Source organism: Xiphophorus maculatus, chromosome 8, assembly GCF_002775205.1.
Source record: "Xiphophorus maculatus strain JP 163 A chromosome 8, X_maculatus-5.0-male, whole genome shotgun sequence".
NCBI classification, from domain to species: Eukaryota; Metazoa; Chordata; class Actinopteri; order Cyprinodontiformes; family Poeciliidae; genus Xiphophorus; species Xiphophorus maculatus.
This window is the reverse complement of record NC_036450.1, coordinates 21,776,175-21,802,711: the sequence shown is the minus strand read 5'-3', so window position 1 is coordinate 21,802,711 and position 26,537 is coordinate 21,776,175. Positions and strand designations below refer to the sequence as shown.

The 26,537-nt window shown below is 40.5% G+C and overlaps 2 protein-coding genes across 6 annotated transcripts; one reads left to right on the top strand and one right to left on the bottom strand.

Annotated features, from left to right (window-relative positions):
* Nucleotides 1-948: 948 nt before the first annotated feature.
* Nucleotides 949-10,507, bottom strand: dab2 (DAB2, clathrin adaptor protein). 5 transcript variants are annotated; one of them, XM_023338357.1, is made up of 15 exons: nt 10,305-10,507; nt 7,832-8,095; nt 6,490-6,629; nt 6,235-6,333; nt 6,016-6,147; nt 5,858-5,941; nt 5,562-5,588; nt 5,457-5,489; nt 5,309-5,371; nt 3,531-4,133; nt 2,946-3,063; nt 2,281-2,871; nt 1,455-1,639; nt 1,295-1,384; nt 949-1,218 (listed from the first exon to the last, which is right to left on the bottom strand). In XM_023338357.1, exons 2-14 carry the CDS (start codon nt 7,959-7,961, stop codon nt 1,313-1,315), a joined length of 2,277 nt encoding a protein of 758 aa, XP_023194125.1. In that variant the 5' UTR covers nt 7,962-8,095; nt 10,305-10,507; the 3' UTR covers nt 949-1,218; nt 1,295-1,312. The 5 variants fall into 5 exon arrangements, with proteins under 5 accessions (XP_023194125.1, XP_014327833.1, XP_023194127.1 ...); XM_014472347.2 differs by having other exon boundaries at nt 1,295-1,381; XM_023338359.1 differs by having other exon boundaries at nt 7,832-8,000.
* A 7,394-nt stretch (nt 10,508-17,901) lies between these two features.
* c9 (complement C9) lies at nt 17,902-22,892 on the top strand. Its single transcript, XM_005808598.2, has 11 exons — nt 17,902-17,998; nt 18,091-18,181; nt 18,330-18,480; nt 18,570-18,717; nt 19,536-19,674; nt 19,750-19,965; nt 20,077-20,317; nt 20,448-20,588; nt 20,811-20,986; nt 22,320-22,554; nt 22,651-22,892. The coding sequence occupies exons 1-11, from the start codon at nt 17,925-17,927 to the stop codon at nt 22,809-22,811; spliced, it is 1,773 nt and encodes a 590-aa protein (XP_005808655.1). The 5' UTR covers nt 17,902-17,924; the 3' UTR covers nt 22,812-22,892.
* Nucleotides 22,893-26,537: the final 3,645 nt, after the last annotated feature.

Sequence of the window (26,537 nt, the reverse complement as noted above, 5' to 3'; positions counted from 1 at the left end):
TTTTTGAGAGACATCAGTAAGAGAAAGCAAAGATGAATGCACCCTACTGATTTCAAAAAAGGGAAGCAACAATATTCGACTTTGTGTTCGTCCATCACATTAATGAAACTTTGAATTTGAAAGATGCAGCTCTAGATAAGCACTGCTGCAGTATTTTGCTAGTGATGCTGATAAAAAATAAAAAAAACATTCATCCAGCAACAATTTCTGTAGTTACAAACTGACACTTGCTCATCCTTACAGCAGTAAAAAAAAATTAAAAAATCTAAGAAAGCAAGGCTGTCAGAATAATTGAAATTGTGTTTTTGATTTAACTTCAGTTTGGTTCCCTGTTATGTAGACAGCATGTTTCTCAGAGCAGAACTGACTGTATTTGATGAAACGTTAAAGTTGACAGAACATAGTCAGAACTTGTGTTAAAACCACAACAGCCGACCAATTAGAGAAACTCAATGTTTCTCTAAGTGCATGCATTATGTTGGTGTGTCGGTGCACATATACCAGAGACATCACACCTCAATGCAGACTTTCTATACTTATCAGTAGCAGTAGTTTGAGACAAATAGCTTCAACCAGGTCACAGTGCAGAGACTAGAGGAAGGAGTTTTGTGCATAGTTTGTCACAAAGTGGTGATGTAAAGTGATCGCCCGCTTCGATGTTTTACTTTTACAAATCAATCATGATCTGTAAAATTTGACTTGACAAACTGATTTCTATAAAATTACAATATTTAACAAGATGCTTCCATAAATATTAGTGACAAGTTTTAGACTGAAGGACTGCTTAAAGGTTTAAAATGTAGGAGAAAAAAAAAGAAAATCTATATACAAATGTCCATGTTCTCAGAGAGCAAGCCAGTCAACTCACTTCACCTCTTGTAGGATAGAAAAGCCAATTGTAATTCTTGATTCTTTGCATCATTGCGAAGGAAGCAACAGATCAAACAATTTACTGCATAATTTCAGATTTATTTCTTTTACAAAGATAGCATTGGCAGTGAACATTTAAACATCACAACCCTTTCATCAAAAGATCATACCAAAACATTTACCAAGTGGATCAGTCAACAGGAACAACAGTCAAAGGTTGGTGTGTTGAAGACAAAAAAAAGGGTGATTCAGGGACAAGAATAAGTTCATTTGGATTGTCTTGCACATGGCAGCTTGTCCTGAAGATAAAGAGGTGGAGAGCTTTGTTTGCCCCTGTAATTCCTTTCACTGTAAAGCATTAAAAAAAAAAAAGGAGTTAGGTTTGTTCCCTTATGAAGTAAGGAACAAGCAAACAGGTACTTACTCATGCGTCAACCTGTGGTCAAGCAAAAGGATTACCAAATGCATCTCCGAAGGCACCTGAGGAACCAGGGGCCTGAGCAACTGTATTCTGCTAAAGAAATGTGTTTCATCACCAAGAGTATCTGAGAGAATGCAACATCTTACTGATCAAGTTTCCTTACCATGGGTGCTCCAAAAGGATTAGGATCTGGGGCGCCAAAGGCTTTATCAAACATGTCCTGACCGAAGCCTTGCCCCAGCGTTTGTGCTGAATTGTTGGGAACTGGAGCAGAAGAGAAGGCGGCATCAAGGAGGCCAGGAGTCAAACTTGGAGCAGGAGTTTGCACAGGTACTTGCTTTGCAGCATCTAGAGAGAAACTTGGGTTTCTTAGAATGTACTGTAAAATGGTTTGCATGAAGGCAATGCCAGTTATGACTCCATTGTGTGTTGTGATTTCAGAGAAAAGTAATTGGAGTACTGAAAGGTTAACTAGAGACCCAAATAAGGAGTTTTGAACAATTCAATAATTATGCAACAGCACAAATGACGGTATGTTTGTTACTTTCCAGTTCATCTAAAACTCAAGATGCATTGATTAGATCTGGTCAATACATACAACATAACCAGACATCAGGCCAGCATGATAAAAGGCCAGTCCCTTGTTCTACATTTTAACCAAGGGCTCTGGATCCTCTACTTGAGAAACGATTGCTTGCTAGCATGGTCTCTGAAGTTTTCAACTTTACCCAATCACTCTCTCTAGAGAGAGAAAAAAAAAAAAATAATTCACAACTTCGGTTCCCTGATTGGCCTGGCTGAAAACCTCCAGAAGAAATTCAGCTCAAATGTGAAAAAACCCAATGGAAAGGGTACATACAGCCCGTCATTTTTTTGCTATGAAAATCCCATACTGCATCATCAACAGATAAGGGAACTATTACTGATCAATCTCACTTAAAAAATAAATCCAAATTATTCCTTTATTTTAAAACCCTGAGCTATCTTACCATTATTAGCAAGCGAAGACATCCGACCGATGTCGAAGTCATCATGGTCTGCAGCGTCCTGGGCCACACCCACTTTATTGGAAAAGTATTCATCGAATGCCTCAGACTCTTTTGCGGCAGGTGCAGCAGCACTTGATGCAAGTTCCCCTTTCCTGGCTGGGATAGCGGGAGGTTTGGCGAGCTGGAAGTTCTTGAACATGTCCTTCCCACTCTTCTTCTCCTTATCTCCAAGAGGATCCAAAGCAGTGAAGGCACTGTTTTCCACTCGGGCCGGGGTCTCCTTGGCAGGCGGCCTCGGAGCGGGGCGTGACGGACCCTGGTCTCCCATTGTTTGGAAGGGATTGGAGGCAGCCGGCTGAGCCCACTGGAGGTGAGGTGGAGAGAGGGGTGGGACACTGAACTGGGGTGCCACCTGTGGACCCCAGGCGGGGGGTTGCATGGCAACAGCAAAGGGAGCTGGTTGCACAAAGTTGGGTCTAGGGCCAGGAGCAGCAATTCCTGGCATGTGGTACATTGTGGCTGGAGCAGGGGAGGAACCCCACATGCCCATAGCAGGTACACCTGTTGCTGGTGGACCCAACTGAAGATTGCCTGGATGTACAAAAAAAAAAGTTTACAGTAAATTTACCCAAACTTGGGGAGAGAAAGAAAACAAAGCTAATTACCCAGAGCAGCCATGGATGAAGGAACAACATTTGTAGGTGTATTGTTGAAAAGGCCAGCTGGAGATGTCTCAGAAGAAGCACCAAATAGGTCTGCGCCAAACAGATCACTTGACCCAGCCTAGTTACACAAAATAAGATACCGATGAGGGATTTTGTCCACAACACAGAATTGCAAAAATATTTACCCGAGACTGCTGAAATGTAATCTAGCATGCTCAAAGTAAAACCCTGATTACTGATGTGTAAGCATGCTTCAACACTTACCAGTGCTCTTTAGTCACTTGAAGCATGAATGTTAGAAAAATAGGTTAAGAGCCAAGGTGAAAAAAAAGGAAGAAAAAAAAAGTGGTCGTTCAGCAGCACAGTCAAAATGCAGTGTTTCAAAGCCGGATCAAACCACCAGTGCAAGCATAGAGATAAAGAACATTTCCTGAAAGATTCAGAAGTCACTCGGGCCTTGCATGGCATCGACACGCAGACAGTCAAACTGTCCTTGTACCCAATAGAACCGTGAAAAGGTGAAGTTAGATGTAAACCCCAGCCTCATGCAACCCCGCTGTAACTCTGCCGGCTGTGTGATTTCACCTTTGCATTCCTTCGACCTCGTCCAGACTTAAAGTTCTGTGGAGGTGGGCTTATGACAACAGAGTCGTTGCTATGGGTCACCGGTGCTTCTGGGTTACTTATGTTGTAAGAGACGGGGGACGTTTTCAAAGAAGAGTCAAAAAATGGGTTTTTGGCCAAGATTCCTTGTTGACATTCATTTCCGTCCATCATCGTTATCCCAGTGCCCTGTGTTATACTACCCCCTAGTGGCCACTGTCCATTATTGAGTGCAAGTATCATTGATTTACCAGATAGTTCGTTCATCTGCAGATTTTTCCCAGTCTCTCCATTTAAACTATTAAGATTTGTCTTAACGGTGTTGTCAGAAGTAACGTTAAGATTATTCGTAGGTGACTGATGTGCATTATGAGGTACAAAACTATTGGGTTGACTAGAAAGGGGGTCGTCGCCAAATGGATCACTATCTGGAGCAGGAAAGTAGCCAAAAGTTGATGTATTTTTAGAATGTGTGGGTGCTTCACAGTCAGGGCCAAGGGAGTTCAGAAAAGAGGCATCCTTTATGCAATTTTGATTGCTGTCAACTCCAGCAGAAAAGTCCAGCAACAGAATGTCATTAGATTCCTGGTTAACATGGACAGTGAGAGAAAGAGAGATCAATAAATCAATTTCAGAGAGTGCATATTAACAATCACATTGTGTGAGAGACAGGTTATTTAAAGCTGCTACAAGTCAAAGGTTTTAACCAAACATATCGGTGTGCAAATACATTTGGCAATTAGGCCAGAAACACACTTTAGGGGTGTAGAGAGGGGACCAAAAACTAAAAAGCTCTAGAATTATGTGCCCACAAAGGCTTTCAATTGAATTTTGAGATTATGTGATGGACAGTCTGGTGTTACTGTAAAGTAGAAGGAAAATATCACAGCAGTGTGACGTGCATTTGCATTCAGCAATTACCAGATTGGCCAAATCGCCACCAGCTTTGCACAGTTTAAGACCATAATCTTAATTCTTTAAACAATTAAATTATAATTTTCTAATCTTGCCAAAGATCCCAGATTAGAATACAAAGCAGTCAAAAAAAAAAACAGCTGCATGGATATAGTGGCACACGCTAGTGGACCATTAACCAATAGGCATCTTCTGAAGGAGTAATGAGAGCTAAAGACACATTTACACTTTATATATAGGAGGTTTTTGAAAGCCTATCAATAATTTTCCCTCCTACTTCACATTTATGCACTTCCCTATATTTAGTACTGAAAACTACAATAAAATGCATAAAGATTTTTTTCCCCCTCAATATTTGGAAGTTTGAGTAGGAATATTTTCAGAAGGTTTTATTGATCTTTGGAAAATATCTTCGATTTAATGTGGGCAATAAATCTAAAAACATGCACCCAACATTTTATTTTTGTTTGTGTCAATCATTGTTGAATAAATAAACACTGGTCGTTTCTTGAAGTAGCATATTAAAAATGTTCAGGGGTTTAAAAGAAAAAAAAAAAACAGTAAAACTTGTAGCAGCTTTAAGGTTAAGACGAACTATAAGATTGGTAAAGGGTGAATTACACAAATTCTTAAACAGGTCGATTACCTCCAGAAATTTTTTTTACTACGTTGTTTAAATATCACAAATTTTTTAAAAAACAGTAAAGTCATTTTTTTTCAAATTGGATTTTTAGCAAGTGTTTATGACAAAAAGACAGTGGCACACACAGATACAAAGTATTAATATTAAGATGCCAAAAATAGAGTTTGCCCAGATAGAGATAACACAGCAGCTGCAAACTTACTTCTGGAGCCCTGATGTCTGGGGGAGTTTTAATGTCTCCAAAAAGGTCGAGCTGTTCCACCGGCTGGATATTAAAACACAATATTAAAGCCAACACACACAGGGAAAGAAAAATTTTAAATAAACCCCAGACACATAGGAATTCCTACCTGTGCAGGCTTTGATTCATTATTGTCACAATTCTAATGAGAGAGAGGAGAATATTAAAGAGGAAGTCTAACTTTCCTGAAAACAAGAAGCTTTAGCGAGCTTACCTCTGCAACTGCAGAGCCATTTTGAGCCTGTGAAGAGAGTTACAATGTCAATGATTATACCTTCAATAAATTTTGCAGACATGAACCTGGTCAGTGAACTAGAAGAATGAGAATGCGATTCCCTGACAGAACATCGAGAGGCACTGTTGATTTTCAGGAGGTACATGCAGTACAGATTGTATCTTGGCAGCTAGGCCAGATTAAGACAAACTGTTTTGTTCCTCCAAAGAAATACAGACAGTGCCCAACTTTAAGAGGGAGGCAGAGGAAGTTGCAGCTTAAAGCTAAAATGTTACCTTCTCTGAGGACTCTGCTTCCTTCTTCCTCGTGTTGAAGATTACTTGGAAAAGATCTTTCAGATCGATGACCAAAGGTTCTGCCTGTGTGATTCCACAGAAAACAAAAGTCTGAGTGCTGCCTGTGTGAATCTTAGATTTACTGCTCATGTCGTTACCTGTTGTGCTGTTTTTATGGCAAAGAACTGATGCTGTCCTTCAGCCCCACATACATATCCAAACGCTCTGTTGTCCGTTACATCTCTGGCAATGAAGGAGATTCTATTCACCACATGCTCATGTTCAATTACCTGATTAAAAGAAAAGAGAGTATTTTACAGTGAGTTATCTGAAATGCAAACAGTAATCCTCCACTTGCAACATTAAACTAGACTCACTCCTGATTTTTCATCAATGATCCTTATACCAGACATGGAAATGTTGACCCAGATTCTCTGTTTGTGCTTGCCTTGGGACCGAGCAGCGACCGCCATCCCCTGCAAGGGGTGGGGAGGAATAAAAAAAAAAAAAAATTTAAATTTGTTCCATTGCAGGAAATTTGTTCATAAAGTCCACCACAAGCACACAGGAACAATATTAAAAGTTAAAAAAAAGATTTGACTCCAGCTGAAGTTCCGACTGTCATGCCGTACCTTGAGCTTCATCATGGAGTCCTGGCACATTTTGTCTCCACGGGCCTCGGAGACGTCATCGATACCGATGAGCTTGGCTTTGTACCTCACACCGTCCCCTTGAAACCTGCTCAGGAGGTACTCATCTGTCTTCTCCACAACTAAAAACAGAAAAATGTTTATTATGCGCTTAAACCGTTACATATTTAACATTCTGACAAGCAGTTTCAGACAGACCAAAAACACTACATCAATTGTGCATCAGCTCCAAAAACATTATATGACGTCCTATTTTAATTATTCTGACTTCTAATTTCAGTGTTGATGAGCCCGGAGTAACTGAGCCACTTCCTGCTAGTAGAAAATGTATGAGTTCAGTTCCGCATAGTACAGGAAAACAGGAAATCGACTGTAATCGTTGCTTGTAAACGCAGACAGGACACATCCTGTTGTAGGCTCCATTCATTACCCAGACCTTGGGTGGACCAAGACTGCAAAAGGAACGTAATGGGTCACAAGTCTTTCAGATAAAACAAAAACTAGTACTACAGTTTTACAGGGTTACAGAGTTTAATATTGATATCTGACACACAAGTCGATCGAAATGTTTGCGTGAAAGTCTTTTTTTACTATGCAAGCCTCCTTGTCGCATGAGGAATTTAAGCCCAGCTACAAAATTCAGATATTGGCGCATTTCGTTATGTTCCATTAGCAAGACTTGTGGTTCTTTGTGCATAGCAAGTGACCAACCCACAACATAGTCACTTTTGAGAAAATTAAATCTTATGCACGCACGATAAATTGCTACACAGCGATTTAAAAAAAAAAAAAAAAGAAAACTTCTCAGGACAAACAAGCAGTCTTCAAACATCGTCTTAGCTCACCATCAAGAACAGTCAGGGTTGTAGCCTGTTAGCTTCTTCTGGCTGCAGGTGCTCGCTGCAGCTCAATACTCTGTACCAACTTTTCTAGTTTGAAAAGTCAGATTTCAAACACTTGTAATGTTTGAATATAATATCAATATTACTACAGAAAGTAGTTGTGCTGTGTAGCTAGTAACCGGGGGCAAAGAAAGACCGTTTGTGTTAAAAATAAAATAAAAATCTCAAGATTCCTCGTTGTTCCACCACACCCAAATCAAATGAATGGCATACAAATCATATTACCTCATGGTTTAAAATCCATTAGCGTTCCTAGAATTTACACAAGTTCTTTATTCCCAGTGAAGGTCCTTTAACACCATTTGAGAGAGGTCTGTAGAGTTACCCAAGCCTTTATTCTGGTATGCTAAAAACTCCCCTCCCTTTTAAAATTGGCTCATTAAGAGCCCTAAGTAAGGCAGTAATAAAGTTATTCAACTGACCTTTCCTCTTCTCTTTTCTCAACAGGCCCTTTGGTGTGGCCGTCAGAGGAGATGGGGGTGGGCTGTTGGTTGAGGCTGGGGAACTTGGGTCAGCGGTTGCTGGTACACCGTTTTCCACCTCTGCAGACATCGCGTGAAGGGGTCCAACTTTACGGGACAAGCGACAATCCTAGGCGAAGCAGGCTGCAGCTCAGTGTTGCAAAGCAGAGACGCGTCAACCAGGCATATGACCTAACACCCACTCATCCTTCTCTTTTAGTTCGTCTGGAGTAGAAAAAGTGAAGTGGACAGAGATAAGCATTGGTGGAAAATATAAGCTTGAAATTAAGGACTCCTGGTAAGTCTGCTTAAAAAATAAAGAAGAAAGGGACATTAGACTGTAGTTAAGAAATTGATGAAGAGCTTCACTCATTTCCTCAGAAGCAAGTTAAACTACATGCAATAAAATGTTTACAACCATATAAAGCACCCATCAGAAACAAGCCAAACAAGCCATTATGACCAATAAAAAAAAACCTCAAGACCACAAGACACTTTGACCTTCCCTTAAAAGGGGAAAAAAAACAAAACTAAAATGCAATATTGCATTGCAATAGTTTACTTAAAGTGGAATATTTTAAAATGCATGTGGTTTAACATCTTATAAACAAACACCATCCTGACCGTTCATTATGCACCTAAATACTCGACTGCACAGATTGATCAAACGTTTTCCAGAATAAATCAACATTGCTGGAGAAAAATCCCAAATGTGCCTACCCATGTTCAGTCAAACCACTGACCCAGAAAACAAGCAACGCAGCAGAAGTTAGACAATCTGTGGTACCCACACAAATGATTTACATTCGTTACAGCACAGACGCATCTAATGAGTCAAATCATCACTGCAGAAGACTTGCAATTACAAGCAATCAGCTACAACAGAAAGCCCACAGAGCCACCAGGGCCCTCACGGCCACAAATCCTGCCGTACCCAGTTAACAGACATACCTCAAGGACCGGCTCCAGAGGGAACACTGGCTAAAGCACGGATGTAAAGAGCCCGTGACTACCGTTGAGCAGACCAAAGGTTGGAAACGGCCAAAGGTTGAGCAATTACCTAAGGTTAATCTTACGCTAGCAGAGCAAGGGATCTCGTGATGCCCAGCTGAGCAGGAACAAGAGGAAATTGGTGCCTTTAGAATGATGGTTTGCCCACAGTCCTCTTATGCTTAAGCCTTGGAGGAGGAATGCCAGACTATCAAAACCAGATAGGTTTAGGAGCAGAGTAAATGAGACCGATACAGAGAGAGATAAAAGACAGCATAGCTGGCAGTCAGCAAATGTGCTGCAGCTTGGTGCCAATAATCATCTGGCAATGAGCAACACCTGATCGCACAAAGCAGAGGGGTGGGAGGCTCCACAGCTGACCCTCCATCTGACTTGCTACTCATTTGGTTTAAAAAGAATAAGGCATCTGGGTTTTAGTTGTACAGTTCTTTACAACAGCTACTGTGCAACTGTAAAACAATAAACCTTGACATTATCTACCAGTGATGGTGTTGAACACACACACACCAAGTAGCACAGCAGGATGTGTTGGCCCCATCATTTGCCATGTAAATTACTGCAGGCCACTCTGACACACTTGCTGATTTTGTTGTGCTTGGAAACTGCGGAAGGCAAACTGGAAAGCTTGTCAATTCATCACTCAGATACTCCTGACACATGATTGTTCTTGGCCATCAAGCACAGCTGTGGCCGACGTCCCCCTGACTTGAGGTAGAGCTTAATAAAACTGGTGTAATGTCAGCACTTCCTGGATATAACAGTTACATTTTAACAAAAATCTCAAGGAGTGCCTGTCAGGAGGAAAATTTAAAGTCTGGAAGGTTTTTTTTTTGGTTTTTTTTTAAACGTACTGGTGTCACAACAAGTTAAACTTGACCAGAGGGAACAAGCGTGAATCTCTGTGTCAGCGGAATCATGGCAGTGCTGAGTGCAGAAGTGTCACAATGTAGGGCCATCAGGAAACGTAAACTTCTGCACATCTGGAGGAAATCAGGGAATGAGTCAAGTCTGCGAATGAATGAGATGGTGAAATACCGCAGGGCCCGCTGTGAACACGAAGGGCAGTCGCTTCCAAAAATGCTTTCAGAATTAAAACATAGATTCTCCGAGGCGGTGCGCAGCTAAAAATACACCTTTGAATTTCTCTCAGAATCAAATGAAGCACTCGAGGCGAAAGGGTGCGCGCTTGGACCAGAGGCTGCAGAAAATGTTATGAGTCATTAGAAAACAATGCATTAGTGATGCCTGGATACAGTTTAAGTGACAAAACAAGGTTTATGACGGTTCCAAAAAATGTCCTACACTCGCTACAGTGAGACGAGCAACTCACAGACACTTCAGTAGCTCTGTTGCATCACCAAACCAACAACCTGTAGTGTTGCTGATTGATGGAAAAACGTCGTCAAACGACACAGTGACGTACCTGTTTGAAGGCGCGCGGTGACACGACGAGCTACTTCGTTGTCGCGGCTCTGCGGCCAAATGAGGACGAAAAACCAAAACACACACCTAAGCTTGGGACAGCGAGCAGGAGTCTGACTTTTTCCTGCTAAATACCGTGGACACGCAGGGCAGACTGCTGCCAGCTCCAACCTTTAACTCTTCACCGACTGACTCACTGCGGCTTTAAAGTGGCAGAGGGGCGGGGTCACTTCTGGGAGAGAAGGACCCAGAAAAAAAAGGCTCCTTTTGTTTTTGTTGTTGTTGCTACATTTGAAATTTTAGGCAGCTGTTTAAGCTTAATTGACAAATTGATTAAGGCAAAAAAAAAAAAAAAAAAAAAAAAATACACTTTATGAGATATGGTATAGTCTTACTCAAACGAATAATTTAATTCGGGGGTATATATTGAAGTTTTGCAGTATTTCAGTTTGTTAAAAAAATAATAATAATAATCAAGTTTTGAATGTGGGGCCTGCAATAGGGGGTCAAAAATAACCTGTGGTACACACACACACCCGCACACACACACACACACACACACACATGAATAAAGAAAGAAAATAATAGACTTACTTTTTCATTAAGGCTTGCCACCTATAAATACAATAAATACTGGACGAAATGGATCACTCGTCGGAGCTTGATACCAACTGTATAATTTATGTAATTACCTATTTTCTTATTTTTGTTTTTTCCTTGTTATCACTCAACTGCTCCTGTCAAACTAGCTGCTCTGTAATGTTTTGTTAGAGGGGGGTCTAACTGTTCAATGTATGTATGTGTGTCTCTAAAACTGCAAAAATAACAAAAATAAAGTTTAAAAAAAAGAAAGAAAGAAAATAATAACAATAATACCCTTGAACATATTTATAAGGGTTCCCCACCAAGCTCGCTCTATATCTTGGTGGCAATCCCTGTTATGTTTTGTTTTCTTACATAAACTTCCTACCCTTTGTTCTGTAGTTTTAGTTATGAACATAACTACTTATGTGAGCTGGATTATATGGAGGTATTCATGACCCCCGGGCAAAAAAAATATGGAACAATTAAGTTTTGTACTTCTAAAACGAATACCTGCGCAAGTCTACGTATGCAAATAAAATGGAGTGTGGACAGAACACTGTTGGCGGATCATCCGGGAACATCAGACGACGAGCTGTGTGGGAGTTTGCTCTTAAATGGAAAGTAACGATCCGAGCGCATTATTTCATTAGCTATTGATAAATAAAAGCGCTAGAGGCTACCTGCTGGGGTTTTTTTTTTTAATCTGTCAATTTACTGACCTTATTATTATTATCCAAAAAAACCATCATTTTATTTGTTTATTTCAGTCAGGTGTGCCCCAACAGATGCGCCTTTTACATGGTTGGTAAAGTAAACCAACCGACCCAGCCCACCGGTCGCTTCACCGGTTGACAAAAGGTGCAGACCCAATGGCTGCACTCCTCACTGAGCTGTTGCACCTGGCTGATTGACAGGAGACACAAGGCCTTGTCAATGGATGAAACAATTGAAATGGTTAATTGCTTCAACGGGGCAATAAGCAACTTAGCTTTAAGAAAGCTGCTTGTTGTTCCCATGTCTGCTGAGTCTACAATCTGGAGTAAGAGAGAAAAATAAAGTGTGAACATTGTAAAAGGTCAACATGCAGGCAGACATTAAAGCACAAGGACCTTAATATATGTATGCATTTTCACAGTACGTCTTTAGCTAGCAACAAAAATATGTTGTCTTCTAGCACAGAGCTTTGAAATTGATTTAAAGGGCCTATAATAATGTTTTAAAAAGCTTAAAAACTTGACCAAAGCTGAATCATTGGTGACCACCTCAAATGTTACTTTGTAGACAGGTGTGGCTCGCCTCCTCACCGCCTCATCAAGCAGGTTAATGGCTAGTTGTTGCTATTTTGATTTTAAATATGTTGTGAACCAGCAGGACCTGCTAAAGGAGCTCTGATAGCAAGTAAAACTAACTACTCGTCTTTATGCAGTCAAGACAAACCCAAACAGGTTTGAAAAGTTAAAAAAGTTTCAGTTCGGAATACGGTTATGAGCTGAACAGCATTGAAAACGACCAAGATTTCCACACCAAGACACGCTGGGTCACAAGTGTAAGCCAAGCAGAGATCAGGAAGTAGACGTGTCATTATCCAGCTCTACCCACAAACAGAGGATTTCAGAGCAAAGGGTTCATCACGCCACACACAAAAGCGGCTTCAAGGAGAGAAAGCCCAGCGAACGAAAGGTGGAGCGATTCTAAAACCGCAATTCTTTATGCACACGAAGGAATCCTTCTCCAAAAGATGAAGCGGAGAAGAAGAAAAAAGTAAGAAGACGACTACGGTGACTCAAATGTTGAAGACACTAACATTCACAAAACACAAGAAAGCTAACAAACCACTTACTAAGGTGGGAGAATTTTTTGACAGTGGAACAATCCACTCCACAAAATCTGGCCTTTATAGAAGAGGGGGAAAATTTAAAGAAGTTGTTGAAGTTAAAAACAAGAAATGGTTACAAGTCATGTAGGAAATGTAGCAAAAATGTGGAGGAAGAAAGAAGAAACTGAACGTTTTGGGAGTGTTTGGAGACCTGGCAAAACACATCGCCCTGAATATGCCCTTCCCACTGTAAAACATGGTGGTGGCAGCGGCGTCCTGTGTGGAAGTTTTTCTAAGGAAAATACATGCCACACTTTTCAGAGGAGTTTAAAAGTTTCAAGTGTGTTTAGACTGCTTATTTGTGAGAAAGCGGGATTATGGTGGGATAATGTGAGTCATTTGGAATTGGTGCCCAAATTTTCCCACATTTGTTATGCGACATTTTTGGGTCTTTATGTGAGAAACCAAACGAGGACATTAGTTGTTGTGATTTAGAGAACAACATTTTAAGCTACAGTGCTGTATTGGGAATAGTGGTATAAAAACAAGCTAGACTTTTGACGCATAAACATCTCAGTGCTGCATGTTTGAACTTATGCGATTTATGCTTTAACTGAATCACAGTGAAATCATATTATGAAAAAGAACAATGAGGGAAGACTAAGGGACTAGAAGCAGGGAAACTAAAGCCCCACTCCTGCCAACGCAGCAGAATTTTTTAAAGTGGAGGCCCGACATTTCCTCTGCTGCGTACTGATCTGACTCCAGTTCCAGAAAACCGCCAGCTGTAAGCGGTCCACCATCTTCCTTTGTGTGAACACCTTTGATGTCATCCAGTGATTCAGTAATGATGGTTTTCGTCTTTGCTGCTGTAAGCAGACAGTAGCCGTTGCGACGTTCCCAGGAAGAAAATCTGCGAGTCGCAGGAAGTGGCTCTGTTGGCTGTTTGCACAGGCATCAGTGAACGTTTGTTTTGGATAATTAGAGAAGGAGAGACGGGCCATTAGCTTAAAACCGGGGTTTGCATCGTACATCGACTGAGAACTTGGCAGTTAGTCGACATAAAAAGAAAAACCCTTTGGAGCCTGAATGTAAACTGGATGCATGTCGGCGTCAACGCTGACATCAGCGATGATGTCATTGTGGCTCATTTCTCTGTTCTGGTTCGCTTTCACTTCTGTAAACTTGCGGTTCAGTGCGACGGTGAGTCGTCGCATAAAAATGCTTTACAAATATGTTTTAGATAACTATTAATTCAAAAAATGTCAATATTTACCAAAGTACACCTTATTTTCTAACTGCTTAAAGTGTAGTGTGTGTGTGTGTGTGTGTGTGTGGAACTATGATTGGTTTGGCAAACAGGTTGGATCTGGAAGGTAGTTGCCCTTTTGGCATTTAACAAGTGGGCAAATAATGAATGAAGCACATCATCATGAATAAACAAAAGCATAAAAATAGCAGGGCTTTTGTATAATAAAAACAAAAATGTATGTTTTGTTTTTTGCTTGAAAGCCTAATCTTTTTCTCATATGAATAAGGTTAAATTCTCAGTAGAATGACGATTAAAAGATCCTCAACACAAGATCAACTGTAAAACTGAAATTGTAAAGTTAAAGAAAAATCACCTAAAGACAAACTTAGGTTCCTTGAGAAAAATCTTTTCTGCAGCTGCAATTGATAATCCCTTTTTTTTTTTTAACTACTTCTACAAATCGGTTATTTTCCTCCACGTACGCTGAAGCCCAGATTTAGGGTGAAAGGTCATCAGGTGAGGCCAACAGACCTTCGTGGCCTTTCTGGTAACGACATGTACAGTATAATTGTGCTATAAGTTGGGCGGCAGATAAGTGAGAGCGAAGAGGACACAGGAAGGATGTGTTTCCTGCTTTTTATCCTGTGTTCTGGTGACAGAAGAGCAGATTACCGACGAGCCTGGAGTCTGACGTTCCCTTTGTGGAGCGATCAGCCACGGGACGAAACATTTTCATAACCTACAACTTAATAAAAGGAAGCTTTCCAATAGACATAAAGCTTAAACCTGAGAAGGATCTTTCAATTAGAATAAGCTTTTATATATTAGCTTTTAAAGGCAAATTTGGAGTAAGTTTAGTGTTTGCATGTGTGGGGTGTTAATAGTGTTAATGCTGCTGTGGATTTAGAATTGATCACGTTTCTTCTTCGTTTCTTTCTGACCACGTTGACCATTTTGAGGTGGTCCCAAAATGCCAAAATAAAAATCAATAGCACTAATTCCTACTATTAGTATTTTTTTTTTTTTTTTTGATGGGACGTACTTTCAAGTTGAGAATTTAGAAGTATTTAAGATTTAGGTCCACTGTGTTGTTCCATTCTAGAAGAAATATTGGAAAAATCAGCAAACCCTTCATTTAATTTGTTACTTGCTTCTAGCATGACGCTAATTTAATTGTTTATCTTTGCCAATGAGCTCCAAGCTATTGGGGTCGGAAAGTCTCCTTACTATGACCCTAATCTTTAGAACGCTGTAAAATAGTTCCAGTCTGGACTTTGACTGGGCCACTTCAAAATGTTAATATGACATTCAACAGAAAAACAGAAAAAAAAAGTGTTGGAAAGTTGACTCCACAAACAGGGAACAGGTGACACAGATGAGGACGAAGCCACCGGGAGTTTTATTTTTATGATTAAATGCTGACAAAGACGAGCTGGGATTTGTTCTTTCCTCAGTTTGACATGAAGGCCACACGGTTCAGGCACCAAGCATTTAAAGGGCGTCAATTCTGGAACTCGCCGCCACCGCAGCCAGAACTTAAGATAGCCACTTATCTCTGGGCCATAATTGAGGTTGACTTAGATTTTATCCTTTGTTTCCCTCTCTGTTCCATAACTACAACCTCCCCCTCACCATCACCACCACCCTGGACTAAATATCTAAAAAAAAAAAAATCCAAATAACAGAGCACAATTCCCGCCATCATATTCTATTGGATATAGCACACATTTTACAAAACAAAAACTCTATACAACTGTGCCAAAACAATATATGCACGCTTCCAAGGTTCTTCTGAAAAACAGGAAGTCTTTCTAGTCAGGAGAAACGTTGGCCAAGAACCTTACCTACCCCCTGGTTTCCTGACAAAGTTGTGAGGAAACTGCAGGAACTTGTAAAAAGTGGTGACTTCAGCACATATTTGTGCTTCTTCACTGGGCTATGACCACATACCCCCCCAAACTACCCCAGCTCTTCTCACAAGATGCGTGCAATAATCAGTGCAGGGGCAACTCCCAGACTCTCTGTGGACCCGTCAGGGAATACTGTGACTGTTTACTTAAGTCAGCAGGAAAGTACTTGTCAGCGTGCTGAATAATGTGGAATTTATCATCAGGTTTTTTTTTCCCCTTTTCCTCCCTCAGATGGATGAAAGCAGAGGTTTGTCCTCCGAGTCTTTTTATGCAATGATTCAGCAAATTTCATCATAATTCTGCCCACTTATGAATTTGATACTCCTTACGGCTCGGCGGAGTGAGAAGTGTTCTGTTCTCACTCTTTATTGGGAATGAAGACACACTTTGCTGCAGTTTGTAACCGCAGACTCAGCAAAAGCTTCCCAGATCACATGACGGGTCGCCGAGTGCAACAGCTTGAAACTTCCTGTACATTGTGCAAGGATTCGCTTAACGTTTTTTAATCCAGAAAGGGAAAAAAAATAGCTAAGATTTGTGTATTGTACAATGATTCTGCTACACATCATGCTTTTCTTCAGTCATCTAACATGAAAACCAAGCACTGGTAAATCTCTCATAGATCAGTTTTGGCGTTTGATGCTCAATGTCGCCCTCCTGTGGACATAGAGTTTCACTGCAACAGAATATTTTGTTCAGGTTTCCAGATTTTTTCCCCCCTCCCTGATTTCTACAATTCTGGTATCAATAGGGGATTTTTCTTGCATGGTGACCCAAATACACCATGGCCTCAGTATGCCAAAGTGTTACAACATTTAACGAGAGAAAGAGAGAGAGAAAGAGAGAAAATGAGGGAGAGGAAAATGAAACATCAAATATTTGCTCGCTTTGGTCAGGACATGTTTGTGTGGTTTCACAATCGTGGAAAGACAGAAGCGATCGGGTTTTTCTCCAACTGACAAAAAACTAAAATAACTTAAGTTATTAATATTCTTTGCTTATGTAGAGAAAGAAAAGACAAGCAGCATCCTTCAAAATATTTCTTCATCCAGCACTAGATATGTCTGTCAGTAGCTTCCCGTCACCTTGAGGAAAAACCGCACAGATTTAAAGCAAAATATACACGGGCCTCGTTGTTTATGTCACATTTAGCTTCGAAAAATGAATTCTTCAAAAAGTGCTTAATGCTGTATAAATGTGTATTTTGAATTTACAGCTCTGATTGTGGACATGATAAATAAGGGAATAAAAAGCACCATGGACAACAGATCAGCTCTGGATAGGTGTAACACAGGATTGGGTAATTAAAATAAGCTTTAAACATCTCACAGAACTCTGACCAATGCATCGTCTTACAATGAGAACAACATGGCACAACTGTATCCATCCATTCTGCCTGAGCGTGAGATAGTTTGCAAAAAAGAATAATGAGCAAAGATCTTTGTGTCTAGATGTGCAAAGGTGGAAGACTCAAAAGCGAAAACAAGTCCATGCCTCACTTTGGAGGATTTTATTTGTGAAAACCGTGGAAAAAACATGTGTTTGTTTTTCACTTTACTGATAAGCATTATCCCAAAAGCCTCCCAAAAATACATTATGGTTTCAAAATATGAAAAAGCCAATGAATTCTTTTGTAAAAGGTTGTATATTGTGATAATGTGGTTACACTGAATAACAACATTAAAGACATGTAGACTTCAGTCATTTGTGTCTTTTCTAACTTTTAGGTTTATGTTTAGGTCTAAATTCTTGACTTTAGGATTACCCGTTGTATCACAGGTGTAGTTGGACTCTTGCTGAGAAAGAACTAAAATTGCATAAAATATATATATATAAATATATATATTCAATAACTTTTTTCATGTGATTTTTTCTTTATTTTTCAAACCGAGCAAACTCTGCTCGGGCAGTTTCCGAACACCAAATCAATAAGGCTGCGGACGAAATCCAAACTGTTGATTGTGAAAGCGCAAAGTTTTTTGAAGGGTGATATAATGATTAACAAGAGGGCAGTTTAAAAGTCTGAACGTGAGACGTTTGTCTTTCCAAGGGTTCACGATGAGAGCGGCCATCGCTGTCCAGCTGAGCCTCAGCGCCCTGTGTCTAACTCTGACGCTTTCCGATGTAGGATTGTACGTACACTCTTCCTGTTGTTTGATTTAATGATATTGTAGAGTTATTTCTTCTGAATACCTGAGAGGATATAATGTGTGCACATAATCAGGGCAGAAGTGCTTCCTGAACCAAATGCTGTAGAATGTAAGTGGAGCCAGTGGTCGCAATGGACGTCTTGTGATCCTTGCACCAAAAGGAGAGTAAGTCAGACAAACCTTTCACAACTAACCACTCATGTGTGTGTGAAAACATTACGGATTCTTGCTTTGAATAACGTACCTTTGCTGCCATGTACCTTAACACCACGTTTCAGGGGGTTGATAAAGTCTATTTAATGTCTATCATAAGTTGCGTTCTCGAGGCATAGAGGTGTTTGGCCAGTTCGGTGGGGAACCCTGCACAGGAGCTATCGGTCACAGGGAGTTCTGCCAACCCACAGAGTTATGCTCGCAGCCACCTCCCTCTCCTTGCTCGGAGTCTGAGTTCCAGTGCACAACAGGTACAGCAGACTCTTAAGAGTCACCCACATTGTTCATCTGTGTTTGGGTTCTCTGGGTCTCACTGGTCTTGACCTGCATCTGTGCGCAGATCTGAAAACCTGCATCAAGAAGAGATTAGAATGCAACGGGGACTACGACTGTGAAGACGGATCGGATGAGGACTGCGATCCTGTCCGTAAACCCTGTGGGTCGTCCGACCTCGATAACAATGAGCAAGGCAGGACGGCAGGATATGGGTAAGCAGATGATCCTTGTGCATTATGACCAATGGAAGGTGTTTTTTTGGGGGGGGGTTTACCCTGCTCTGCATCTACAATGCCTCCTTTTCAACTTTTCTCAGATTTGGGGCTGTATATAAAGTATTATTTGACCTTTCGAGATGCTAATCAGCTGTTCCCTTGCCCCCGTGGTTACAAATCATAGCAAATCATCCAATGCAGAGGAAGTAATTGTCTAAATATGCAATGCATCAACCAGAACAATAAAAAACAAAAGTCTATGCAAAGAATAAGTTATAACTAACGTAACAGAGCTACTCCAACATGCTGCCACCATGAGCGACACAATTCTAGAAATTATTACCCCTACTTTTTCAAATATCCATCTAACTTCCTGTTTTAACAGTTCAGACACCAAATACACCTTATGCTGTGGAAAACGTCTCAACACTACTGCAGAAGTTAGCATCCTCACTCTTTCTCATCTCCACCCCTGCAACAAGGAAAATGAAAGCCTCTCCAGGATTTCCTCCTTTGCAAATGCCAGCCAATAGCGTGTCAAGAAGCATTCCCTTCAGCTTCCCGCGTGGCAGTTTCTTTCATGTATTTTGGTATATGCGTTACAAAAAAAAGAATCACAAAATTGGATTTACTTACCATAGAAAAATCCACGAATACTGTACCACTGCAAAAATAATTATTAGTATTTATCTTTATTTCACCTGGAAAATCCCAACGAGATTAAAACTCTCTTTTGCAAGAGAAATCTGTCCAAATGCAGCTTCTGTGCGCACGATCAGGCATGAACTACTGTAACTATTTCCTCCATGAACCAGGGTCAACATCTTGGGTGCAGATCCTCGAATGAACCCCTTCAATAATGATTTCTTCAACGGGCGATGTAGCAGAGTGAGGAACCCAAACACGGGGAAGTACGACAGACTTCCCTGGAATGTTGGTGTGCTCAACTACGAAGTTAGTCCCGGCTGCGTCTCCCTTGTACAATCCAATGGTGTCGGCTTTGCTGCTAAATATACTTTGTCATTTCAGACTCTCATAGAGGAGACTGTTTCCAGGGAGATCTATGAGGACACACACTCCGTCGTGAAGGAAATGCTGAAAGAGAAGACCTTTAAAGTCGATGCTGGACTTTCCTTCAAATTCAAGAACAGTGAATCGTCTTTGGCGAACGTTTCTGTTGAGGCCGGGTTGAATTTCTCAAAGAATGAGCTTATTAGGGATGTCATAGAGTACTCTAAAATTAAGGTAAACATTAGAACTGCGAACCACGAGTTCCAAGTCGTTACCCGAGCAAACAACTTTCACTTTGAAGACGTGTCACATTTGTGCCTGTGTTGCTGATTCTTCTCTCTTTAGAACATAAGCTTCATGAGGGTAAAAGGTAGAGTACAGCTGAGCACCTACAGGATGCGCTCCCATGAGTTTAACGTTGCTGAGGACTTCTTGATGCACGTCAGATCGCTGCCGTTGGCTTACGACAAGGGTATTTATTTTGCCTTCCTGGAAGACTATGGAACCCACTACACAAGAAGTGGAAAGTCTGGAGGCGAATATGAACTGATCTACGCTCTCAACCAGAACACCATCAGGGAAAGAAGTGTGTATCCAAGCAATCAATTTTTACCTTAAACTCATTCTGATTTGTGAGCCATTTTTAGGCCTGTCTTTTGAAGAAAAATGTAGGTTATTGGTACATAACTGCTGCATTTCCTGCTTGATTCCATCAGACATTACAGACAGAAGGATTCAAGAGTGTCTCAAAGTGGGGATCTCTGCAGACTTTGTCTTTCCAGCTGACAAAGAAGATCAAAACAAAAAAGCACACGTCAGAGTGGAGGACTGCGATAAAACAGTTAGCAATAAGACAGGTTGTTTTCTTGTTTTCCTCAATCGTGCTGATTTCTAACACCTTAAGTCAAAAGCATGTAGCCATGTGAAAATCTAAAACGTGTTCTTTCTTGTGATTGGAAACACTGTAAAAAATGTATATATTTCAATGAAATAATATGACGTCATACTGCGTTTCATTCGAGCACAGATTTTGTTTTTGTTTTTAATTCCTTTATTCTCTCTGGGTTTTTTCTGCACAGTTAGTGCTGATGGGAAGGCATTGGTGGATAAGGTGATGACTTCAGTTAGAGGAGGAACTCTGCAGGCCGCCGTTTCTATGAGAGCTCAACTGAGCAGGGAGGGGGTCATGGATATGAATACGTACCAAAGCTGGGCCAGGTCCATTGCAGATGCCCCCGCACTGATACAGAGTGAGGTAGGAATCGTGGAGTGGCTAGTTCAAGTTTTCGTGAGAATTTTTTATTTTTCAACATTTTATAATATGATGTGGTTTATTCATTCTCGTGTTATCAACATCTATTGAACTGTTCAAAAGACAATTACACAAAATGCTCCTTAAAACCCCAGTAAGCAAAAGATGGACTAAATTACCTTGGAAGGACGCAATATTCATACCTACAAAACAGCTTTTGACAATGTTAGGATATTATAGCGCAAACGTATCAACAACATGATTCTGCTCTATCGGCACACGGATCATCGCTGAGGAAATTTTGACTAAAATTTATTCAGCATTTAATTTGTTTTGGAAACTGTTCTTCCAAGTCACGCTAGGGATGAGTGCGTTTTACTCACAGGTCATAAAACGAACAGGGATTGCTCGTTGCCTTCACGTTACATTGTCACCAACCAAAGGAATGACCAGGCACCGTTGATCAGGCGTCGTCTTGGTCTTGTGATGTCAAAATTTGAACACGAACCAGGAAATTTATTGGCTGATTCATGGATCAAACACGTTTTGTGAATTTTGCCATGAAGTTCCTCGTTAGAGAAAATCTAGTTGTCCAAAATATGCTGAAACACTGAACAGTTGAACAGCTGCATTCAAAGGTTTAGAGAAGTTCACCTGCAAAAGGCTGTAGCACATTTAAGGTTCATTCTAAAAATGTACCCAAAAGCTGAACATCGCTGACTTTTTGTTTCTTTGTTATTTGTCAAAGATTAAAAGCTTTGCGTGTCAGTTTTGATTAAGGAGACCCAAGCCGGTCTATTGATTTGTATTAGGAACATCAAGGGAGTTGGTCCAGGTTCAAGGAATGACCAATTCCTGGTTGGAAAAGACAATGTCCTAACATTCAGACCTTAGTTGAATATCTTAGAAAGATGTCAAACGAGATAAACGTAGTGCATTAGTTACATAGTTATTTCCTGCCCTCAATAGATACATCACTGATACACAGCATTATCCATAGTATGACATAATTGACGGTTGTTCTAAATAGATACTCCGTTGACACACGTCGTTATCAACATAGATTGTCTGGGCACTGCTCAGAACAAATTGCACAGAGGCGGACATCTTCTCTGTCTGCCTGCTGGTGTTTAGGCGGCAGAGACAGATAAGACGATAATCTAAACCACTGAGTCACTTGTTGGTTTTCCCACTTGTTCCTGTCCTCATAAACTGGCACTTAGAAAAACATTCGTACATCCAGGCCACCCTTCTGAATTCTAATTTTGTTTGACTCAAATATTCAACCAGCTGCAACAAATATCCTGTTTTTTGTTTGTTTGTTTTTTTTTTTCAGCCTGAGCCCATCTACATGTTAATTCCACTGGACTCTCCTGACGCAAACGCCAGAATTATTAACTTCAGGAGGGCTACAGAAGAATATATCGCCGAGTACAACACATGCAAGTGCAAGCCCTGTCATAATGGAGGGACTCTAGCTCTGATTGACGGAAAGTGTATTTGTATGTGTCCTGAACTGTTCGAAGGCCTGGGCTGCCAGAACTTCAAGGCAGATAAAGCTTCACACCAAGGTAAGAAAGCTAAAACCAAACAACCCTTCCGATCAATTCTTTTTTCTACATTTTGTTTTTCTTGCTGTATTCACTGATGCAAACTATATTTGCTAGGTAAAAAGCCCACTCCTCTCCAGGAGGGCAACTGGTCCTGCTGGGGGTCCTGGTCCGCTTGCAGCGGAGGGAAACGTAGCAGGACGCGCCGCTGCAACACCGATGGACTCGGCCCATCCGTCACATGCAAAGGAGAGCTTACTAGTGAAGACTACTGCTGAAAAGCACCATTCCTGTCTCACTGTCAACGTGTGTTCAAGTGTTAACAACACAAATAAAGCCAACATTTTACTACGCTTGGATTCAAAGTTGCTTTTTATTTTTAGACTTCACTCAAAATATATTTCTTTTTTTTGTGTGCTTTTTTGTCACTATTAGGAGTTTCAGATTACCAAGCTTTTTTTAAATTTTTTTTATCATCAGACAAGTATAATTAAAGCAAACACAAAACTTTGTTTTCAAATCATGGCATCTTTTATCAAGTTAAAAAGGCTGTTCAGTGGTGAAATCATGATATCGTGGTAAATCTTTCCAGGAGTGACCAGTCTAACAACGTTTTTCTTCTCAACCAGGAAGTCACAAAACAGAACAAAAATGTGCAACATTTTTGGACGATGTTCTTCCCAATTCGATACAATGTTGCACTAAAATGTTTTTGAAATAGCACATGATATTGACAGACAAACATTGGGGTGGGAATTTAACAATCTGGGGCTGGTTGTCATAATTCATGGAGTCATAAATTCTGCTCTCTACTGAAAATTCCCGTGGCGGAGCCTTTAACCTCAAGCTCAAACACACTTCAGGACAGTAACCTGATGCAAATAAAACATTCCATCTCTAAAATTCATAAAGCAAACCAAGTTTCTGAAGTGGCCTAGTCAAATCAAGTCAAGCCACGTTTATTTGTACGGCACATTTCAGCAACGTGGCAGTTCAAAGCGCAATTATGAAACAAGCAACAAACACCACATTTTGTCAAATGCCATCATCAAGAATAATCATCACCAAATATATGGATTTGATGAATCGTTTCCGTAATTACTAGCGAAAGGCAGCTCTGTAGTTGCCTTTGATTAAATTTGCCTAGTCAAAATCTGAATTAAAATTTGATTTAGATCACAGGCGTCAAACTCCAGTCCTCAAGGGCCACTGCATGTCCTGCAGTTTTTAGATGTGCCACAGGTACAAAACACTGGAATGAAATGGCTTAATGACCTCCTCCTTGTGTAGATCAGTTCTTCAGAGCCTTAATGACCTAATTATTCTGTTCAGGTGTGGTGAAGCAGAGGCACATCTAAAAGTTGCAGGACTGCGGCCCTGAAGGGCTGGAGTTTGACACCCCTGATTTAGATACTTTGGTATAGGCTTTAAATAGGGTGTGGATGCTCAAAAAACCCTCCAGGGCGGCTGAATTAAAACAGTTCTGCAAGGGAGGGACGGCCAAGATTCTTCTGCAGTGACGCAAAAGAATCAGTGCCAATGTTTGCAGATGCCTGCTGAAATTGTTGCTACCCAGGGTGGCACAGCCAGTTATTAGGCTTAGAGGGAAATTACTTTCTCACATGGGTCCAAGTTGTTAATGAAACACTTTTTCTTTATTTTGAAAACCAATATTTGTATTCTTTCAGGTTTTCTGTGCCATGTCCAGAGCACCAGATTCAGATGAAACTACTTTTTGATTAAACTTTCAGTTGAATCCAGAAGACGTCAGAGAACAAACAACACTGTGTGTTTCTGATTTAGTTCACTCTAACAGTATTTGTTAGGGTGCATATTAATGGACTAATAACTCATCATGTAAAGCACATTTCGGTGCAAATTGGAACCAGATGAGGAGAAACTGCCTGGGTGGAGAGAAAGCCCAACACTGAAGTCAGCCGGAGGCAGTCAGCAGACAGGCATAGATCACGGATTTAGGAGCTGGACAAAAATGCAACATAACGACAGCCATTATGTGCAAACTCCATTTTTATCTGTAGCCATTAAAAGTTATAAGTCGGCTTTAACACATGTCAACTAAAACACATGGGAAGATGAGCTATGAAACATCTAACAAAATGAAATCCTTTTGATTTAGTCACAGCTTATCACTGCCACGTTGTGATGAACAAATGTGCAACTTCACATAAAATGAAATACATTTGTTCAAGCGTATTTCAATCCACTTGGATGAACAGATTCTGAACCACTAGCTCGTCTGGATGGCACATAAGATGATTTATGAATTTTGTTTCAGTTTCGAACTCTTAATTTTCTATTGGATAGAAGATTAGTTCATCTATTTCCCTCCAAGTTACATGATTTATGTGTTTCTGATGGCTTTTCATGGAGAGGAAATGACTCACAGGAGATGTTTAACCTGTACCATCAATTGTCTTTAATTCTCCATCTGCCTTTTCACACAGTGAGCACAGAGGTGAGGGGTCAGTCGCTGTCGGAAAAACCTTTTTTTATGTTGCTTTTCAAACATAATCATGAAACATTAATCGGTAATCTGTAATCTAAAACTATTACAGTAGCAGCAGTCTGATATAATGAACGGCTGCCACATTCGCTTTCCTGTCACTTTTGAGTTTTGATTATTTTTGGTTGATTTTTTTTATTTTTTTTATTTTGTCATTTGTCAGAAACACTGAATATATCACCAGATATCCTCTCGTCGTCATTGACCGTGGAGGGCAAGCAGAGACAAAGTCTGGCAGTAGTGAGAGGCCACTACATAGATGTATGCAGTCCTGCAAACGTGGCATTTGTTCAGAAATAATAACTATACATAATTCAGTTTACTTTGGTCTTAGAGATTTCTAAAAAGCTCATTACTTCACAAGCAGTCTTACAAAGACCAAGGAACACAGCTGATGGGTTCAAGACAGAGAAATTTAAATCGGTGTTATAAAACAAGATCTAAGGCTTTCAGCTGGAACAATGAAGTCGGATGGAAGAAAACCTCTTATATGCTGCAATGGACTTGAGACTAGACTTCTTCAAAAGAGAATATGCTCAGAGCTACAGTAACATGGAATAGATCAAAACACATTCATGTGTTAAAAAGACCCAGACTCAAATACAATTGAGAATACAGTAGCCTACAGATATGGTAAGTTGGTACGCAATTAACCCAAGGTAGGTTTTACAAAATATTGCCTTGGGCGTCTTAATAAATGAAACTAAACAGATTAGACTTTTTGTGGAAAAGGGAAAAACAATCCATTGCTTTTGTCCCATTTCATCGTTATGTAAGGCTTTGTGCTGGTGTATGATTTATTCCAAGGTAACGGTGGGTCACAAGATGCTGTGTCCTTGCTCAAAGCGTTTTGTAGCGTAGTAAAGCGTTTTGACAAAACGCTTTATACAAAAAGCGCTTCACAGCGTCCTGTGTGGTATAAAGCGTTTTGGAGGCAATTTACTATTTATTATACATTGATATGGATTGGACTGTTCTTCCTTTTTTCACAAAAAATCTAATCTGTTTAGTTTCATTTATTGAGACGCCCAAGGTAGCATTTCGTAAAACCTAATTTGGGTTAATTGCGTAACCAACTTACCATATCCATAGACTGAAATTTTTCAGAACAGCTCAAGCTCAGACTGGACAGAGAGCATCTGTGCTTTGCTGTTGTAACATGACAAAGCCATAAAGAAAGTCCGACGGGTGAATACTTCTGCATGAAACTGAACTTCATGTCTTCCCAGCACATCATCTGGTGTTATCACTTAGGTAGAGAAGGCAACAATCCCAAAAACATGTGTGGATGTTGTGGTGAGATGTGAGGAGTGAATACATACTTAAATAACCACTACAGGGAGGGGAGGGGAGCTGAGGGGGCTTGCAGACGGCCTCTGACCTTTAGGATGTCAGTATAATGGAGTAAAAGTTGAGCTTTAAGGAGATCCCATTCACGCTGCGCAGCAACCCAACCTGAAGCCATTATCTTAGTCTAAGA

Coding starts and splice junctions, on each gene's coding strand:
- dab2 (XM_023338357.1), bottom strand. CDS start 7,961: ATGTCTGCAGAGGTGGAAAACGGTGTACCAGCAACCGCTGACCCAAGT. Junction 1,640..2,280: donor GTCTTCGCTTGCTAATAATG/GTAAGATAGCTC, acceptor GTTTCTCTCTAG/ATGCTGCAAAGCAAGTACCT. Junction 1,385..1,454: donor ATCCTTTTGGAGCACCCATG/GTAAGGAAACTT, acceptor ACATTTCTTTAG/CAGAATACAGTTGCTCAGGC.
- c9 (XM_005808598.2), top strand. CDS start 17,925: ATGAGAGCGGCCATCGCTGTCCAGCTGAGCCTCAGCGCCCTGTGTCTA. Junction 18,182..18,329: donor ATCCTTGCACCAAAAGGAGA/GTAAGTCAGACA, acceptor GTCTATCATAAG/TTGCGTTCTCGAGGCATAGA. Junction 18,718..19,535: donor GGCAGGACGGCAGGATATGG/GTAAGCAGATGA, acceptor TCCATGAACCAG/GGTCAACATCTTGGGTGCAG.